This window comes from Grus americana, chromosome 7 (assembly GCF_028858705.1).
Source record: "Grus americana isolate bGruAme1 chromosome 7, bGruAme1.mat, whole genome shotgun sequence".
Taxonomy (NCBI): Eukaryota; Metazoa; Chordata; class Aves; order Gruiformes; family Gruidae; genus Grus; species Grus americana.
In genome coordinates, this window is record NC_072858.1 from 8,317,068 (window position 1) to 8,338,430 (window position 21,363).

Sequence of the window (21,363 nt, forward strand, 5' to 3'; positions counted from 1 at the left end):
TCCTCTTGTCTCTGCACTTTTAATATACAGTCAGATCCTGTGTGGCTATAAATGGGTCTATACGGCTCTGTTGAGCTACTCCACTTTATTTCAGCCTAGGACCTGGTCTCGTATGTCTGGATCTAGGCAGAAATCTACCTTGGGTTCTGCTTGAATAGATTTTTAGCTCTGACCCTGCTTTGAGAAGGTATCTCCCACATGCGTTTAGAGTGCTGCTGCCTTGCATTAGGTCATGCTCTTAGTAGGCATTTTTTTTCCCTAATGGCATTATTACCATCATTTGTAATACTGGGACCATGAAGGAAAGCTGCAAACGAAAGTGTTGAAATCCTAGACCTACTGACTAGAAGCCTCCATTAACTGGAGTGAGGCTTGGGATCCACCTGAGAAGAGTGTCCCAGTCAGGAGTTACCATGCACATCCCTTTTCAGCTGCTTCTCCTTAGAAAAGATGTCACACAGGAGTATTTTTAAAGCTCTGATTGCAAATGGTAAAGTCGTATGTCATCTTGTTTCTTTATTGCTATGTCTGTGACTGAACAGTAATACAGGCTGAGAACTTTAGAACTTGCTGAGCAATTACTGTGTCTAGTTTCCATCAGAAACTCATCAGGAAGTGAACATCCAATTCTCTAGGTGGTTTTGAAAATTTCAGCCCATACCACTAGGCATCAATTTGTCTTCATTTAAACTGCACCTTAAGTGTGCTTATTCCGGAAAGAGAAAATGTGCCTAGCTGTAAATAAAAATAAAGAGGTATTGCTATTAGCCACATCCTATTTATGGAATTTCCCACTGGTGACTCAGAATGAATCATTAATGCTTCCAAGCAAAAACGATACCAGTCTGTCTCCTCTCTGCTGCCAGCAGGTGTGTGGGATTTAATGTTCTGGTGAAATAGGCAGTGTTTTCTGTTCATGGGCTGTGGGCTTCCAGCTTCTTCACATTGGAACCATATGTTTGCTGTAACACCTACTCAAAGATTTTGGAGTTGACCAAGTACATTTTTAGCAGCAGGTTAGAAGAAATGACCTGGAGCAGAGCCCTTGCCAGCTATTAGCTTTGGGGCTGAGCAGCGGGACTAGGGAGATTTATGGAAGTTTTTTCCAAGTGGATGAATGTGGAAATCATTTCACTTCTCATCATACCGTTTCTGTTTTCAGAGTGGTAGAATTGCCCTCTATACTGAAGTAAATTCATAGACGTGGTGATTCCCTGCAATCAATGCTGCTGGTGGAAAAAGGGGCAGATTTTGCTCTGTTTGATTTAGTTGAATGGTCTGAAGCGTTCCTGGCACTTTAGAAGATCCTGTTGTTACTTTGCCAAGTACTAACTCCTTAGATTGAAATTCTCCATGTCAGTTGTCTGCCTTGGTCTGGAGGCCGATTAATTTTCAATTGGCTCAACTGTTTCTGAGAGTGAAATGGAAAAGATTTTTTTCTACATAAGCTTCCTATGTCACATAAACAAATACCACAGAACAAGTCAATCCTTTTGTGCTTCAGAACAACGCCTTTGGCAGTAGTATATTGTGGAAGTGCGTTTTGCTATCTTTAGAAAAAAACGATCAACATGTGGTTTAATAATGAATGCAGTTGCCTGTGTGATCTTAACTTGTCTCCTGTTTGAGCTGCGTTATGATTATGTCTGAGAGCATAAAGCAGATTTTCCACTGATGCATTTTTTAGAAAATGTTTTCTGGTAGGTGTTTGTTTCCCATGCTGAAAGTACATGTATATGAAGTGGAACAGTAATGAGAGTTCTCACATTCTGCTTTTTTTTGTGATGGAGAAGTGAGGTGAAGACAAGAATGTTCAGAGCTGTCTCTGTGGTACAGCATTCTACTATCTGACATTGTTGGTCCCCCGTGCCCCCCAATTCCTGCTGCATTTAATGGCTGTTCCCATATTCAATGTTCTTACTTAGTTCCTTATCCATTTTGTGAAAGAAGCCTTCGTCTTAATATCTTTGTACTTCTTGGGCCTTCCTGAAGATAACTTTCACAGTCTTGATAAGATAGGATAGTTTTATTCACTGTTTTAATGGATGGTGGTGAGGGAAATATTTTGGTGCCTATAAGGTACTTGGGGATTGGAGGAGTCTGCTTAAGTTTTGACAGGCTAAAATTTTTACAGCATTTGGGGCATTTAAAACACAAAATCCATCAACTACAGGTGAGTAGAGCGCAATGCAGAGCATTCAACATCTGCCGACATGTCTTCAGATGTCCAGGACATTAGACACAAGAAGAGGTGTTGGTTGAACTCGCTGGTCTTGCTTCAGAGAGCATTCTGTGACAGAAACACGGATTTAATCCACTTCTCTGCAGTGGTGTTCAGCTGACTTAAACAGGTCCATATTTAAAAATGGGGGAAAATACCCCATACAAGTAAGCATGTGTGAAGTCTGAGTGACAATTGGGTAGGCCATTTTGAGAATTTGGGTTTTCATTTGCAGAGTCCTTGGATAATTACTTGATTTTTTTCTTACAATGTTTATTACATATGTATGTTTAGTTTGAAACTGTAATTGTTAATTCCTTGGTACTTGTGTGTGGCTTACTTTAAGGAACTTGTATTCTTTTCAAAGACAGAGTATGATTATGACCTTAAAAATTATACAACTAACTGCAAAATGTATTGAATTGTCCGAAATTAAAATTACAGTCCTCTTTTCTTGGATGTGCATAAAACCACTTGGTTTTAGTATTATAAGGATTGAAATTAGTATCTTTGGAGGGGAAAACAGTGTGTGCTATCTGCTACCACATTGTTTTTCTCACAAGATACTACTTTTTCTGCTGCTCTAAGCATTAGTATCACTTACTGAAGCTGTTTCTCTTGTTGGATAGGCGATGGGAAGGTGGAGATCCAGGCGTATCCAATCAGAAGACACCAACTACTATCCTCCTAACACCAGAAAGAAAGTTTCATAGCTTTGGGTATGCAGCAAGAGATTTCTACCATGACTTGGATCCCACTGAATCAAAGCACTGGTTGTATTTTGAAAAGTTTAAGATGAAGCTACATACCACTGGTGTAAGTAATAACCAAGTCTCTTGAATAATTGTGCATTTACCACTCAAATCATCTTCCTGTGGACAGTGCTAAGTTTTGCCTAAAGCTTGTGAACTAGATGTAAAGCATCTCTGTTCCTACGTTGAGAGAGTAAATAAATTAAACTTTTCGGTTAACATTTTGATTCATTTTGCTTCTCACTCCATTTGGCAAGTGTATTTTCCAGCCTTCTTTCTAGATCTTTGAAGTTCAATACCCACTTTGCTTAAATTTTAATGTCCTAATTTTCCTGAGTGAAATTCATAGCCATTTAGGGAGTCTCCATGAGGTTGGTTTGTTGTATAAATTTACTCAGAAAGCAGAAGTAGCATGTAAGAGCCAGACTGAACTTTAGCGCAGGGGAGCAAATTTACCCAGAGTTCATTGTCAAAACTGCAAGTGCAAATCATGCTGTTAATTTGACATTATTCCTGCTGTTTATATGTTTGTCTTTAAACTAAGCCATTCTAGAGTTTTGGGACTTGGCCAGTACTTTCTGTATTGAGGTGTTTTCTGGTTTCATGTGTTGGTAGGAAGCCAAAAATCTATGCTTTTAACTATTAATTTGGATTAAATATCTTGCATATGCAGCTTTGTTGCAATTAATTACAAATACGTTTGTTGTAATTATTTAATATTTAGTCCATATTCTCTCTCTGCCTGCAATTATTTGTAGACATGATATGTGTTTAAAAACAAAGTCTAAAATAAGCAGCAAATGTCATGCTCCAGGAAATTCAAGTGATGAGTTAGATCCTCTTCAGAACAATTTTGTCACTTTTTCCTAGCCAGGTGGATAAAGAAGAATTCCCTTTCCTCAAGCAGTGGGAATTAATTTCGTGTTTACCTTTTCCTTTTAATAACTTCCAGTTATTTTCTTTCATGTAGAATCTTACCATGGAGACAGACCTGACAGCTGCAAATGGCAAAAAAGTCAAAGCACTTGAGATATTTGCTTATGCTCTGCAATTCTTTAAGGAACAGGCATTAAAGGTAGGGTAATGCTTCCTTATCTAGATTTTCTGTATTTATAATTGTTATAAATGTGAGCTTAACACTTCTAACCTTGCCAAGCTTTGTCCTCAGCAGTATTTGATGTAAACAAAGCAAGGCAGCTGTAGAAACTCTAGGCAGGCTGTGGACTCTGGAGAGCTCACAATAGCCTGAAGTGATTTCCCCTAGCACAGGGGAAGCTTTATTCAGTAATAGTAAGTGTATCACTGTGATGCTGAGTTCTGAATATCTTCTTACCAGCTTAAATATCTTCTACTGTTTTTTTCTTGAAAAAATATTGATTTGAAAAGAAAATTCAAAAGTACAGGAGCTGAAGCTCAGGAATTAAATTTGAGACTGAGTCCTGTCCTCGTCCCCTGCACTTCTGCTGCTGGGACGATGGATTGTTCTGTGTTCATGCGAGGTTCTCTCTCATGTTAAAGAGTTGGCACTGTGAAACACAACAGGATGGGCACCTACTGATGTCTCCTGCCCCAACCTGACTTCGTCTTCGTTGATTAAGCAAAGGGAAGTCAGATGAGCTGGATTAATTTTGTGATAGATTATTAAAAGCTCATCTGTAATTTGGTGACTCGAGTCTCACTGTAAGTCTGTAGAAAGATGACCTGCTGAGGTGTACAAGCAGGTCAATACAAGCAGGTGGAAATAGTGTAATTATGCCAGTGCAATGATCTGTACAGGCTGCTTGATTGCACTGAGAGGTTCAGTATATTACCCTACGTGGAATTCTGCACCAGCGCAGAGATATAGCCTCCGTTACCCAAACCAACTCAGGTAACTTTGCGCAACACTCCTTTATTCTGTTTTACACAGTTAAACTGTAGTGTGTGTGCCAAAGAACTGCAGTTAGGCTATGGCATTTTGGCCCTGTGCTGACCCTTTGCAGGGGTGAATTTCATGTTGTTGTGCTGTGAGATGTTATTTGGTTGCCCAGATCCTGAATGTCTGTTTATGAAGAAAATCTAACAAGCATTAGGGAGAATCAAAAAGAAAGACAGACACCTGCTAGGGGTTTAATTTGTAAATTCGTACTGTGGTCTCATGGACTGCCTCCATTTATGTTGCCTTTTTTTTTTCTTCCCCTTTTTTTTTGCCCTTTTTTATTTTCCCTACTATGGCTGGTCTTGGTAGGAAAAATGCATTGTATTTTCCATTTCCCATCTGAAATATGGCAATACTCATTTCTTGTAATATTCTTCTTGTGTCACAAGATTGTTTTTTTATATTCTCCTGTGAAATACATGTCCGCAGTAAACAGTTTTTGAGATTTAAAATCTCATGTAAACAGTCACATGTGAATTAAGTACACATTGGCTTCAAATGTGCTGCTGTAATGTCAATGTAACCACAGTAGTTACTGGGTCAAATCAGAATATTAATCCAAGCAAGCATTGTTTAACATAGGCCTTGTTGTTGAAAACTAACCTACTTTTTTTAATGGGTTTAATTTATTCTCTGTGAGATCTGAGTCTATTCTTTATGGCTACAGAGAAACAATCCTATTATTACAACTCAAATTCCTCATCTTGTGAAAGACTTATTTAACTAGATTTTGGGGTTGATTGTGGAGTCATAAACTTGAACCTGTGCATAGGCTGGGGAAATTCTTAGTGAATATTGACACTGTTGGATACGATCCCATATATTTGCTGTGCTGCCTGTTCAGGGCTACATCCTTTCTTGATGTTAATAAATAAATCCCTGTGATTTGTGAGTGCATGCTGAAACTAATTAGACAAGTGATGTAAATGGACTGTTACTTTGGACTATAATCTGTCCGTTCCTGGTGCCCTGTGCAGTATAAAGGTACTACTTTTCTAGCATGGATTTTTGAACTGCAGCATAGCTAAACAAACACAACACCTTGGCACAGCACATGCAGAAACATTTTTTTACATTCTAAAGGCCCGTTGTTCACCTTTCTGAACCTTACCCTGTTTGGATGGAAATTTAGATAGGACATATGGTAATGACATTTTACTTGGAACCTGTCCCAAAACATGTCAGTATATCACCTAATTTGCAAATGCAATACAGACTTTCCTCTTTTTAAGGGAAAAAAAAAAGGACAATAAAAGAACTAAACTAGTCTTGAATGTTTGCTTAAAGCAAAATTTTTAAGGAGCAATCAGTCATTTTTTTTAAAGGGTTTAACTGTAACTTCCCCTTGTTAACCGGGTTGTAAAAATTTGATTTAAAGGTAAGTGGTTTATAAAGAAGTCATTGAAAAATCCAGATTGTAAAACATAATGTTCATTGGTGATACCTCAAATATTTTTCTGTGTATTAATACAAGATGCAAGTGTGAATTCTTCAAACTAACAACAAATCCCACACTGTGACTAAGAATGCACATAAATGTTCTGTAGTATTTAGCAGTGCATGAGCTGCTTTTGGAAAAACTAACTTTTCTATTTCATGTTAAGCAGTGAACTTTTCTACAGGCCTCCTTGAGAAGGCATCGACCCTAATCGCAGCTTTTGGCACAGTAGAGTATTCTTCACGGGTTGGCAATAATTCTGATTTGTAGCATAGATGTTACAGGAAAAAAAATTGAGAAGAGAAAGTTACTGTTACTGGAGCCCGCTGAGAAAAATGTTTTATTATAAAGTTGACACCCATCACTTTGCATTCATCTCTGTTTTCTTTTTATTTAGGAGCTCAGTGACCAAGGAGGCTCAGACTTTGAAAACACTGAAGTAAGATGGGTCATTACAGTGCCTGCTATCTGGAAGCAGCCTGCAAAACAGTTTATGAGACAAGCTGCCTACAAGGTAAGATTACAGGCTGGATGTAGAAATGCTCCTGTAAGGCCCTAGTTGATAGACTAAATGATAAATGTATTTGAGACAATTAGCTCTAGTATAAACTGGTATAAAAATGGTCTAGAAAAGAGACTAGAAACATTGAAAGAGAAGTTAATTCTACCAAGCAGTAGCCTTAAGTCATACATATTCACCTCTTAAATGCCTTTTTCTTTCTATTTACTTTTATATATTGCTGTCCTTCCCTGCAGACTCTGATGTTTTAGTCATCTTGTACACTGTATTCCTGCTGAATTCAGTGCACATGGAACAGATGCAGTTTTGAGACCCAAGGGAAAGTTGATTTTAAAATACTGGACACAGTTTTGTTTTGTTATTTTCTTTAGGTCATCGCAGATTTTTTAAATAAAAAAAAAAAGGAAGAGGAGGGAAAGCAAAGAGCCTCCTCAGTGGGACTTATTTTCCAGTTCCTATTTTCCCACAGTAGGAATGAAAGGACTGTGAACCGGATAGTCTGGATATAAAATTAAATTCAAAAGTTATTTTCACCAGTAAGAGGTTTATCTGCATTTAACCCTTTCTCCCCAACCCCCCCCAATATGTGCACTTGCCATATGCATGTCCTTTATTTCAAATTCAGTTTGCGTCTTTGATACACGAGATGTACACATTCTTCTTTTCATCAGGATATTCATTTTCCATTTTGTTGTATTTATTTTTGGTCAGAAACTTGCGTAACCCATTGGCAGCAGCTACGCGATACACAGTTTGTAAAATATCTAGTAGTCATGAGTAATTTGCAGAGTGCTCCTGGGAAGCACCCAGATTTTTCTAAATCTGTTTCTAACTATCTCTAATGTTGAGCAACATTTTTCTTAACAGTCGTTATTGTGGGATTGCTAATGCTAGTGCCAGAAGCAAAACACTCTTAAAGTTCTGATGGAAGGACACGGTTGTAGGTAAATCTGAAACGCTAGAGACCCATTCATTATCTTTGTATATTGTTGTCTGCCTGCTGTCTGTGTGCATGTGTGCTCGTGAACCGGGAGCTGTGTAAGGAGCAGGGCAGTGTAAGGTAGACTTCTTGGCATTTCTCATTTGTGGCACAATGGAATGTTGTTAATTAGTGTCTGTGTCTGTGGTTGTGTCTGTGATTTGTGTACTTTTATTGGCAAGCTTGATAAATAGCCAGGACTGACAAGGCTTTTAACTCGGGATGTGTGATCAGTTGCAGGAAAACATGAGTTTAGGGAAATAATTGATGTTTACTTGACATACATGGTTGATTTTTTTTTTAAAGTAATGGGGATGGAGAAGGAAGTGCAGAAAACAGAGTTCTGCACAGCCGTTCAGTCTTTCAGATTGCTATTGCTGGATCCAACAGGTTCCTCAAACCAGTGTGTACAGAGGGATCAGAAGTTGCAGCCTGTGTTGCTAGCTGTTGGAACATCCAAGCATCATGAAAATGAGAGCTTGTTGTCGTAAACGTAATCAGGGCATTGAGTAGAGAAAAGTGTGAAAAGGCAGTGGCAGAAACTTTGTTACTGGAAACACACTGAAGTACAACCACTAGTCTAAGCTGAGAGTTAACTAGTGGGAAATGTTAATGAGCTGTGGAAATCTGCTTGAGTATTCTGTGGCAAGTGAGGTAGCTCCTAGGAGAACAAAAATACTAACGGCTTCAGTCATCGGTTCACAATGTGAAGCCCAGCCTTTCTGGAATGGTTAAGTAGTTGTCTAGGCAAAGCTAAATATTGCATGGAATTAATAAAGTCAAGAAAGAAGTGTGGTAAATCTGCTTCTGCACTCCACATCCATCAGCTTTTGTGCAGTTTACAATCTCAGTGCATCTCTCACATCCCCTCATCTCTGCCTTGCCTTGAACAAAACATTGCTAACCTGGAACTCTTAATCTGCCCAAAGGCTCCTGCAGTGTCATTCCAGCTGCTGTGCTTTCTCATCTGAATGAGTAATTTGGGTGTTCCCTTCAGCTCACAGTTCTTCCTCTCTCCTTCCATCCAGCCTATCAAAAACCTGCTAATTCTGTCTACATGACAGCTTTTCCTGTCTGTGCATACTGCTGAGCTTTCATCAAAGCTGTCAGAGATTTTGCATCTTGGTTACTGCAACATCATTTCCTTGGCTTTGGCAAGGCCTGGTTTGTATCTCTTCAGAATATTGCCACTAACGGGTTTTGTAGCCTCGCATTTGACAGGGAATCAACCTACATTTGACTCCTTCATCTGTGTCATCTCAGACATAAGCTGCATGTCCTGGACATGAACATCTGTAACGCTAACTCATTTTCTTTCTCTGAATGCCTCTCTAAAATGCTGGTTTTTTCATGCCTACAAAAACTTGACTGTGATTAACATACTGATATGTGAAAACTGCTCCTCATTGCTTCTTGCTGTTACTCTGCCTGCCCCATGTGTATTCATCTGTTGTGCTTTTTGTATCCTTAAATCTTTTTATACTTCAGGTGTTACCTCTTTGAAGCAGGTATTTTTTGATTCTCATTGTCTTGCTGTCCACATTCTTCTGAGGGACTGAGTCTGCTAGGCTGCAGAGAGCTGCATGTCTTTACAGCTTCACTTTATTGAATCAAAATTGCTTTCTTCCTGAATAACAGTTCACAGACGCTTCTCCTGTCCCTCGTGCTTAATTCCTATGCGTCCAGAGATAGTTCTAAAGCTGTGTGACACCTGTTGAGGTGTGGTCACATTTGGAGAGAGAGCAGACTGTCATCTCTGTAGGACCCACTTTGGCTTAAGTTTCCTTTCCCGAAGCGTGTCTTCTGGGATTAGTGTACATTGCATCTGTGTTTGTTACATCCTGAATAATGACTCTTAGGATGCATCACTCAGGTTTCCCATTGTCCCCCCCCAGTGAAATATAAAGTATCATAAATAGTGTTAACTTTTCTTGTTTCTGTGTCCTAGTTGTTCTGTTTCAAATTCTTTCCTTTGGTGTAGTTCTGTCAGAAGTGCTGTATTTACCAATATTAGAAGGAATCCCATTCTCATGAAGAACTCGCATCGTGAGTAATAAATTCCAATTGCTGATATGTTTTCTTATTTTGGAGACTTCAGCAACGTGGTTTGGTTGGACAGCACGTGGGAGGACTCTGTCCCGCTCGCGTGGGTGGGACCTGCCCTTATTCTTGTCCTTGCAGAAGCAGCCAAATGCAACTTCCTGCACTGGGCCTGAGGTTTAGACCCCAGCATGGAAAAATGGCTTAGGTGTGGAGGCAAGCCACATCCTGCTCGTGAACATGGCCTGGCACTTCCAGCCTCATCAGAATGGTGTGTGAGCATGGACACAAAACCGGGATCCCACCTCAGTGTCATCTGTGTTTGTACTGACACAAGAAAATTCAGTGTTTTGTTAGCCTTGTATTACTGATGATTAAAAAAAAAATAAAAAAAAATTGTGTGTCCACTAATGGAAAGGTGAAACTCTAAAAGTATTCAAGACCATTTGTGTAGAAATCCATTGAATCTAGGTAGGCATGAATAGTTGGTTCAGTCTTAAGAGCACTTTGCTGTCTTAATATGTTACTATGAGCAGCATTTTTAATTCCTTATCCAAATGAAATTCAGGCACCGTAGAGTGTTTATTAGAGGAACCCAGGATCCAATATTCTTGGCAGAGTGTTTTTAGTAAAGGCATTCTTCCAGCTCATCTTTCAATACACATTCTTTGGGCACAGCAAGTGCAGAGCAGAATCTGCAGGCTGGAATTCCTTGAGCATGCCAATAGGAATAAGGTTTTAAGGAAGAGTTTGGAGTGTGACAGGAGTATGTGAATGCAGAAGCTATAAAATAAGAAAGTAAAACATGGCATACCAAATATGCTCAGAGCAGAGCAAAGGAAAGGGAAAGATAGTGCATTTTTGTAAGCTGGCCCAAAATATTCTGTAGGCTTATAAACATCGTTCAGCTGGTCTACTTAGAAATATTGAGGGTTCTTTTCTTTTAATATGAACTGTTGATTTTGAAATGTAGTTCTAGAGCTCTGAAGTAGATTTATCTTTCAATTACAAACAGCAAAATCATTTGCATGGTAAGCTCATATAAATAAACAGAGAGGAAGTCTAGGTTATAGGATTAAGCATGTGAGCCTGGAATTCCAGAGGCTTTCTTTAACCAGCTCTTATGCTGAATATTTATTAATGTTTTCACATCAGTTTCGTCATGGAATATGCATGATGAGAATTATTTAACACATTGTGTTCCAGGGTTACATTACATTACATTGATCAGTACTAGACTGCTCTGTAGAAACCTTCAGAGAAAAGTAAACAAATTTGTTGAAAGAGTAACGTGGCGTCACATAAAATTCCTTGCTAATAAAAACGTGGTGTGAACTATGTTTGATTTTTAAAAAGATGACTAGAGAGACTTAACCAGATTGATATCTATGAGGCTGAGCTCCATTTATTCCTTTGCAAGTATTTTCTTTGGTACATAAACCACACACAACTGAAATCTATTTGTTTAGGCACAGTGTAACAGACTTCTGCTATAAATTACATAAAAAGGCAATGATGTTCAGGCATAAGCAGCACTGGGAACCTGGTGATTTCTTTGAAACAGTACTTGTGGAGGCAGATGGGGCAGAAGTGTGTTAATGTATCAACCATCTTGATTATTTGTAGCTTCTGGGGTTCTCTTGAGTCTATGCTTTCACTTTTGTGATATTAAGATCTTTTTAATCATAAGGATTAAAACATTTAACAACTGATATGTTAGGGAGGATTCTGCATCTTGTAGCTATGTTTAATTAGGAAAGGATAACTAATTGGGGAGTGAAGATTACAGAGTGGGAACTGAGCACAGTGGGAAATGTGTACTAATTGATCTCAGTTTACACATTTTAATTACCCGGCCAGGTTCATATGAAAGCAAAGGCAGCTGACAAAACCATCTGCTAACCCAGTTCTGTACATTTCTGTTTGTCCGCTTCTGTGGCACAAGTTGGAATATTTGGAGGTTTTCTTTTTATTTTACTAAGCAAGTAAAATAGGAGGTTTTCGTAGCATTCTAGGTGAGAGTAGGTAGATGGACCTGTGCCTGTCTTATAAAGCTGTGGAACATGTTTCTCAGAATCTTAAAAATTGCCTAAAGGCTACTGGAACCAACACAAATAACCAAAAATTAGAATCTTCCCTCTGCCTGGTGGAAAGACTGTGCTAGAGGGGGCTTTCCAGCCAAAAGAAGAAAACGACAGTCTGAAAGTCTTTAAACTACAATCGGGAGGAGTAGGGGGAGTGATAGAAGTCCACAAATAAATATAAATCAGTGTGGACAAGGTCTAAAACTAGTGGGTGGGATTGTAATAAGTTCATGGAAAGGACAATGAAGGAGGATAATAGGTTGGTCTAAAAGACATCTTAGGGTGCCAGTATTCGATTACAAAGACGGAGAAAAGAAATACAAGCTGAAAGTGGAACTATACTGAAAAATATTAAGGCAAAATCAGAAAGCCCAAGGTACAAAATAAGGTGCAACTAAGAGAAAATAGCAAGCATGTAGTTTTGTTGGCAAAACTGCTCTCAGTCAGAGCCACTTGTGTCCTTTCAGTAACCAACCTGGGTCATAAGGACCTACAATAAGGATATTTTGAAACAAAGGGAAGGGGAGAGCCTGAGACACTTGGAGGGTACTCAAATAGGAAGGGAGTCAGGCTTTGCTGTTGTGGTAACTGGTGCCATGCCTGTGGTACAAAAAGCATTTCTAGGATAATATAACATGAAAAATTGAAAAGCTTATGAGAATTTAATGGCTTCATTTTTCTAATGCATGCTAGTCATAAAACTTGCAACTAATGTCCTCCTGCACCTTGGGGGATATAATGTAACGCAGCAAAAAATTCTTAGTAATGCCACTTGGAGCTAAGCTTTCATTTACTGCACAAATGTGATCTGTGGCAACAGTCACTTGGGAGTGAACTGCAGCAACATCACCTAGTGGAAATACAGACTCAGTGCCGCTGTGGTCCCATTTACCATCAACCTGTCAACAGACATAGCCTCTCCCTATCTCTGTTTCTGTCTGAAAAGCAGCCACTTCTAGAAATTCAGTTCCAGTGGGCATCTTCTAAAGACAGTGGAGAACAGACACCCCTACTGAGGGTATGTAAGCCCTCATTTTCTGTCTTAATAAGGACGGCAGAATCTTTTCCATTTGGAGAGATTCAGGACAGACTGCCATACAGTGCAAAATGGCAACTGAATTTTCACACCACTCCTCCCAGTAGTTGGCAAAAGGCAGCTGAAATACTTTTTGTTTCCCCTGAGAGTGTTATATGGATGCACCTCCTGATGATGCAGGTTGCAGTAAAAGGGAGAAGAGAGAAAGCAGGAGGATATGACAGGGATACAGGCTCTGTGACTGCATCAGAAAGTATTCAGAGAGCAGTGTGTGGGGGGTTTTGGTTGCTGTCTTGTGCTGCTGGGAGATGTGACAGCCCTTGCCCATCTCTGCACAGTCTGTAGGATACAGGTGTGAACTCTGAGCCAGCACCACTCCTGTGGCTGTGGCTGGTGCAGATCTGAGCCCAAGATCATGGGCTTGCTGAGGTTTGTACATGAAAAGGGGAGTCAAAGTCCGATTAGGTAAAATCGGCAGTGGTAAGTGGTAGTTACTCCTGACTCTCTTACCAGACCCTCCCACAGGTGCAATACACCCTCTTTCCTACACTTTTGTCTCTTTGATTTCTGTCTCTCACCTGCATTTTAGGAGTTTCATAGGTTTGTATTATATCCTATGTTTAGTAAATTTTATTGCTTTATATATTTTAAAAAGGGAAATTATAATACAAAATCCAGAGAACCCGATGAGTATGGGTTTTAGTAATAGAATCAAACAGTGTTTACAGTCCCAAAGAATTCCAAGTTCAAGTTGAAAATACAAAGAATAGATTATAAAAATAATGTATAACGTATAGAAATGCACAGGTAAAGCAATCTGTACTCTTAGCTGGGTAGCAGCAACCCCAGGAAAAATAAATTGAGGCAGTCTGACCGTGCTTAGCAAAGGCATTTATCTCAATAAGACAGCCTAGCCATCTACAACAAATTGGTTCATCTAATCAGTGACCACGCAAATGCAGCAGTTCTGACTGCAGCCAATGCAACTCCACAAAATTGGTTATTCAGAGTGTGCTGAAAGTAAAAGTCACACTTCATTACAGATCCAGATGCCACGTTTATCATCTTGCTTTTCAGAATGGGATAATGCCATAGTTTCTAAACAGCCTGTAGGAGGGAGCAGTGTTACAGGCTGTACTTTATTTCTTTTCATGGGACTAGCTTTATTGATAGGTTAGTAAACAGAAATGAAATATCAAATGGATTCTGCTTTGGTCCAAAATATCTTGCTAAGTGTGATGTATATACGTGCATGACGGATAGCCAGCTTGATTATTTGGAGTCCAAGCACCCCTAATTCCAACAAACTTCTTCAGTAGCTCCATTGTAAACCTTGGTATTGAGTTGGATACTCAGAAATTGATGCATTTGCTTTAGTGGATTGTTTCACCAAGTTTGGTCTAAGTGACTTGCCAAATGTTGTGTGGGCAGCTTGTGGCAGAGCTGAACGCCAAAGAATTGAGCTTCAAGTCTAGGTCTGCTACTGGTATTCTCATGCTTTTAAGCACAAGACTATTTCTTCTCTACAACCAAATACAGGAAGATGAATTAATTAGGAATTGAATTTTCCTCTCTGACAAAGACACTGAACTGAGGCAGATTTTTTTTTTTGGTGCAGATTGTATTAGCGTTGTAAACTCAACTTGGGCATCCTTGATGCATTAAACTAATTTCTTTGCCTATATTGAATCACTTTTAAAAGTGACTGATAGCTGATGTTTAAGGCTAAAGGTCTACTTAGGACTGTTGTGCTTTTTATATTTTCAGATTTTAAAAGTGTAGCTTTCAGATTAAGAAAAAGCATACTATGACAAATGTTTCCTTTTGATCCCAAGACACTTAAATAAAAGTTCTAATTGCAAAGATGGCTAAGCTCCATACAGAAACCTGTGAGGCCCTGAGTGACTGCAGGCTTGTTATGGTGAATCTGGTACTGCTGGTGTTGTATTGTCAAACATCATGGGCTCCGTCTTGCTGGTACAGGCAAGGGTTTGACACAGCATTCACAAAGACAAGGACAGAGAAAGTGTGTAGGTCTTTGGCATTTGGGAAGGATTCCTACCAGCAGTTCTGGTCTTTTCAGTGAATAATACCTGCGCCATTTTAGAATTGTGGAAGCATTCATTGGAAGCATTTGTTGGAGAGCATCTAGTCTGACCTTCCATTTGAAGCAGGGTTATTGCCAGCACCAGGTCAGCAGTGGTTTTATTTAGCCAAGTTTTAAAAATCTCCAAGGACAGAGATGCCTCTCTGGGCACCTGTTGCAGTGCTGCGTCACCTTCCTAGTAAAAAGGGTTTTTTGTAATATCCAGTTGAAATTCTACATGCTGCAATACATGACTGTTGCCCCTTGTCATAACTTTTCTCAGTTTTGCCAGGAGATGTGTTCTGTTAACTTTGTCGCTGCCCTTCAGATAACTGCAAGCAGCTGTTAGGTTGCTCCTTGGCCACCTCTTTACCAGACTAAACAAATCCAGCTCCCTCAGTCTCTCTTTACAGAACATGTTCTCTAGTAGTTCTTGAACCCTCTCCACTTTCTCCATGTCTGTCTTGAACTGAGGGGTGCAAGTGTGTTCAGCTGATAACCTTTACAGAGCTCATTCTGTAGCCATTGCTCATGGAAATTGGCAGTCATGAATACTTATACTGAGAAATAATAAGGAAGTAAGTGCTGTAGTATAGGGCTATAAGTGATTCTAGTGGTTTCTTTGGCATTAACAATAATAATAATAGTTTACACAATGATTAAATATTTTCATTCCAGCTTTTTGAAGTTGGTACCCAAGAATTTCTTCCACCATAAAACTAAGTCTAATTGTAAATAAAATGCTCTAGCCCCTTCAACATACACGTTCATGCACAAACTCTTAAATGGGGAGTAGTTTTGCTATTAATTGGAATTAATTTATATCTTTTCAGGTGAAGTTCACCAAACCAATGATATGGGTGAAAGTGTGAGGTACCTTATTACCATCTGTCCAGATTTTCTGCAGGTTAGAGGATTTCACCTAAAAACTCCCTTCAAAGGAGTTCATACCTTGTGAGTTCTATCGTTGCAGTGTGAGCAGCACTAAATTCAGCCTACACGAAGGTTGTAGGAAGGCTGTGAATTTTCTTTGAGTTAGTTACTTTGTATGAACTTCTTGTATGGGCAAACCCTGGGAATTCAAAAAGCACTGCAAAGCCTATGTTCTGGTGTTTCAAAAGCAAAGAAAAATTGTACAAATATATAGTGACAGTATCTACTTCATCATGGCACAAGGGAAGATACCTATGGTCTCAAGGAGGGGTCTCAGGATAATCCCAAAATCCTAAACACAATTTAAAGGTCGATTTTTACATTGGGGTTCATCCTTCTATGTCTTTGCCGTTACTTAATCACTTATGCTAGTGCCAAGTGAATAGGTGAAAACTATTACTTCCAGTTTTGTGCCCCCTCCATTAAACCAATGGCTTTTCCACTTTTCATCTTTCATAATTTATATTTCACTTGTCTGCAAAATGAAGTTACTACTATTTCACCATAGCCTGAGATTTCATTTATGCTCTCTCAAGCAGTTTTCTCACAGAGAGATGAGTATCTTTGTCCTGTCCCTTAATTGTGCAGATGAGGAAGCTGACACTGGAGGAATTCTACAGCTGGGATAATTATCCACTATGTTCTCGCTCGTGAAATGCAAAATATCAATGGCACCTGATCAGAATAGGACAAAGGAGGACAGCCTGTGCTACAAGCCTAATTTTAGGTCAACAGGCAACAATAGTGTGAAAATGTATGCATTTATGTATATGCATGTGTTTATAGCAAATATTGTTTAAGAGAAAGCAAAAAGTGCCTCTGACAATGTAGATGTCAGATGTGTACAGGATCAACCACCACCCAAATATTGTGTTGACTGGACTTAAAAAAAAAGAAAAAAGACATTAATTCTGAGTTTTCATCTAGACTTTTAAATCCTGAGATTGAACTTTTGAATGGAGGGGAGTGCCCGGCTTCCTCCTGCCTTTGGCAAACGCAGCCTCTTTGCTGTGGTCACTAAGAGGAATCTGGGTGTCTTTGAAAACCCTGTTTGTTTTGTGGTTGTTGAGCAATTTTAAGAGTCTGTCTTTAAACGGATAAGTGGACTGAGCTAAGTGGGCTGTCTGACCTCACTCTGAGGTTTTTATTCATGATACTTACTGTACTATGCTACTTTTCATCACTCTGAAGACTAACGGCAAAGCATCGGTGCATGTGATGGCATAGTGATTTTCAAACATTTTTTGTGAAGGCTTCTGAAGTCTCAAGGCAGAAGATGTAACAAAACTGCATTCACCATGCTTTTCAAGCAGCTTTGTGATATCCACTAGCCCCACTCCCTGCCAACCCAGCTCCCCCTTATGCGCCTCTTTGTGATAATGCTGAGAGTCTTTTCCCATGTTGCTCATCTTCTTTCCTGGCATGCTCTGCCTCTGTAATTAGATCTCAGTCGTTTATTTGTGACATCCCAGTTTGATGCCATAGAACTGGAGAAAGTGCTAGCTAGTGAAAAAGGAGGAGGATTAGAGAAGAGCTCACTTACCAAGGCACTAAGTGGATGGTGTTAGCATGAATCTGTTAACACAATGAACTGATTAGTTTAAACAGTGTAAATTTCACAAGGCACTTAATTTCCAACTGCTGTTTTGTGTTGCCTTGATTCAGTCACACAATACTTTCTTCATGTGGGCTGTGTGGTGCTTAACTTGCAATCATGGCTTTCCTATTGTTGCTAATTATAATAAATATGTTGGAAAATAGAAAAATGTTGATGTTAATTCACAGCTTCTGTTTTTTTTGGCTGAATGATGTTGTCCTGCAGAGCTTCATTTCCTAATGAACCACATTATCTTTACGGAGCTATTTAATGGAATCCAACTTTAAAATTTTATCTCTGGTGCTATTACAGATGTGGCTTTAGTGGTAAAACAGGTGGAAAAGGTTCTTCCTACCACCCAGAAGAGTGGATCATTACACTCATCTGGTCTGCAGTGCTGCTCCAGAAAGGATTAAATTAATGCAGCTGGTGGAGGTGATAAACAGTGAAAACAGAACAGGGACCCAAGGCTGTGGTGGAGCTGTCCCTGCAGCTTCTGCATGTGCTACGTGTCACATACAGAAATTGAAGCTTGCTGTTTGGCGAAGAGTGGCATTTGGCTGGGACACTGAACTGGAGTTCTGGGGTTGTGGAGTGAATTCCCACCTTATCCTGGGTTCCTGTGCAACATTGGCCAAGGCTTTTCGTCTCTGTGCCTTGTTTTTCCAACTGTCTAGTGAGGGTGGTTCTTTTGCACATGTTTATCTGTTTAGTCTATTTATGCTACATTTTTGTACCCAGAAATGTCTTATTAATTGTGAATGCAGTGCCTACGGCACTGACCCAATACTGAATCAGGTCTTACATGACTACAAAATTCTTCAAAGCAGTAAATTAGAATTCATCCAATCAGACCTCATTCTTAGTTTGTTTCTCTTTCTGAAAGATCAAATTTAACTGCCATGAAAGCAATATAATATATTACTTTATACTTAGTTTACAAAATGTTTTCCTTTCATGCCTTTCAATGCATAAAGGACAAAGGCAGTAGTATACGTGTTTTACAGATAGGTAATCTGAGCTAGTAAGGAGCACAGAGTCTGCTAGGATCTCACTGGTTAGTAGTGCAACAGAAAGTAAAATTCACTTCACCTGAGTATAAGCATAGTTCTTATCCAGAGAAAATGCACTTTTTAAAATTTGTGGGTCTATGTTGGAATAATTTACTTATTCCATTGGACCCTAAAAGAGATGTAGCAAGTGTTACTAAATGGGTAAAAAATGGATCTTGATCAGATTATTTTCTTTAGTTCAGAGAATTGGCCTGAAGTACTCCCTGGACCAAAGAGGAATCAAGGGGTCAGAGTGGCCTCTGTGTTCCTCTTGCAGTGGTGAAGACCACCGTTCTGCAAGTTAATGTGAGCATTAGCACTGCACTAGACCCAGCTGCAGCTGGCTCTGGCCCTGACTCTAGATTCTAGTGAAATAGGGGTCAAGACCAGACTGCCTGCACAGATCTGATTAATCCTAAGTCTGTGTAAGGCTCCTTTGTACCTCCATTATTTCCAATGTGTACTGACTCTTAACCATTTCTCTTTTGCTTTTTTGGACCTTTTTCAGAGGCTATGTTAAGATTAATATATATTTTCACCGTATTTTTGCCATAAGGAAGATGCTGATTTTATAATATTAAGTACAGCTGCATCTTAACAGGTTGAGGCTTTTCTGCCTATGTTAACATAACACTGAGGTGCAAGAACCATCTGAATCTAATACTATAAAAGTGTGGGGTAAAATGCACCTCATCTTTTATTTTTTATTTAATGTTGTCATCTTCCCAAGCTCTCCCTCCTAGCTTGGCAGGGTAGCACCGCCTAGGGGTTGGCCCACACACAACCTCGGGGACAGAAAAGTCTAATTATTGAACATACAAACTTAACACAAATACTTTCTTTTTGGACCAAGAAAAGTTCTTGGTAAGTCTGCACAAGACAGGGCAGTGTTTTGATTATTGCTGTTGTGCCCCTAGTGTAGTTTCATTCTGCAGTTTTGGCCCTTTTTAATGATCTGGTTCCAAAAGTAAGGTAGAGCTATGCAATGATCTTGTGAAAGTGCGTGCCTATGTTATCACCCAGTGCTGATGGAAGGGCAAGAGCTTCAGAAATGATTGGAAATAGGCTGCTGTGTGCAGGAAAGCATGGTTACGTGTTCCTTGACAAGGGGAAAAGCTGCGGTGTGAGCTGAGAGTCTCCCCGCCCTCATGGCAGGCACCGTGAGATTTCAGAAGTTTGAGTATTCAGAAAACAAGTTTGACTTTAAAGTTTTTTGAGTGAAGAGGAAATGTGTGTACATGAAAGAGAGAAAGAGAGGATTTCCAGGCAGATGAAGGTCAAGGAAATAAAGCTCAATATAAAATGCATGGGGCTGACTCCATTTAACATATGATTCTAGTAATAAATCAGTGTCTTAAATTCAACAGATGGAGTACTATTTTCTGTACGTGGATTTTGGTTTTGTCCCCCCGCCCCCCACTATTTAAGACCTTGGTATCAGTACTTTTAATCAGTTTTATAGCTCAAAGAAATGGGCGCACTCCATTTAAGGCATGTTCCTTGTGTTATGCGTCAGTGCTCGGGCTTTTTTTTTTTTTTGTTTGCCTGTAAAAAGATGCCTGATGTATCTCTCAGAAAAAGCAGAAAAGGAGATTTAACTTTTGCTTTCAATAGCTTGAAAGGATAGTAATAGGAAACGTGTAACTTGTCAATGATGGTGTATTTCCTAATGTGCTATTCCGAAGTCACTATGGTGTAATAAAGCTTGATAGAGCAACAGTGTTCTGCCTGGCTGTGTTATGAAATACAGGAGTACTCCAGCTAAATGCTGATGCTTCTAATTATGGCAGCTTTCAGAAATGGGAGCTTTTTATCTAGGTCTACCTTCTGGCTTTTAAAAAGGCTCAAACTACGCAGAATATTCTACTGTAGTACTAGCTTTAAGGCCATATACATGACAATAATTTAAAAAATAAATAAATGAACATTGCTTTTTTTCATTGTGCTTCATGGCATGTGAGGCTGGGTTTTAAAAATAGGATCTTTTAATGTGTGGTAATGATGATTCTGTGTATGGAATGAGCAAGTATCATTTGGTTCTCTGGAAGTGCTCAGACTGCTCTACTGAGCTACAGTCCAGACAGTATTTGCTAATGTTGACACTGTTCAGAGGATTAAGAATGCATTTGTGGTCAGCTGTGGCTCTTGTCTGGTGACACATCTCTGGCTATAAAAGCAGAGCGAGCGCGCCAGGTTGAGAAATCACCTGCATCTGGATGGTAAAGTTATTTGTGCTCAGTATGCGAGGCTTTGAAACGCTCTGAGGTTTGCTGTTGATGATGCATCTTGGCAAATGAGCAGCGATGCATTGACACCACTCGCAGACCTGTTTTACTGGAGTGAGTGAAAGTCCGGGAGTTCCCTTGTCAAAGCATGAAATCCTAGTGCTCAGGCAGGTGAGCAAAGGGAGTTTGGGGCAGTCTTTTAAAGTAGTTCTTTTCACAGTGTTCTTTGCTTCTTCCAGGTATATAAATGCAGCAATGTCCTGCAAATAAATTCATTTTAAAGAACTTTCTGGTGCTCAAAGGATTTTTGTAATTCCATGATGGGTTTTCCACGTTTGTGTTTTTGGGAAAACTGCTGTCTGCTTCTTTCGTGTTTCGTAAGTGATGACTGGGTTTATACTGCTAGTGAGTATAACAGGAGAAAGAAAATCGCCTTAGCAGACAAGAATCAAGGCATGGCTCTGTTATAAAGTCTGCTATAA

The 21,363-nt window shown here is 39.5% G+C and overlaps 1 protein-coding gene across 1 annotated transcript in view; it reads left to right on the plus strand.

Moving 5' to 3' along the window:
- The window catches only part of HSPA12A (heat shock protein family A (Hsp70) member 12A), a 60,084-nt gene that overhangs the window by 21,572 nt on the left and 17,149 nt on the right, over positions 1-21,363 (plus strand). The window contains exons 4-6 of the mRNA XM_054832341.1: positions 2,851-3,037; positions 3,944-4,048; positions 6,727-6,843. Of these exons, the coding sequence (XP_054688316.1) occupies positions 2,851-3,037; positions 3,944-4,048; positions 6,727-6,843 (409 nt within the window). The remainder of the gene's footprint in view (positions 1-2,850; positions 3,038-3,943; positions 4,049-6,726; positions 6,844-21,363) is intronic.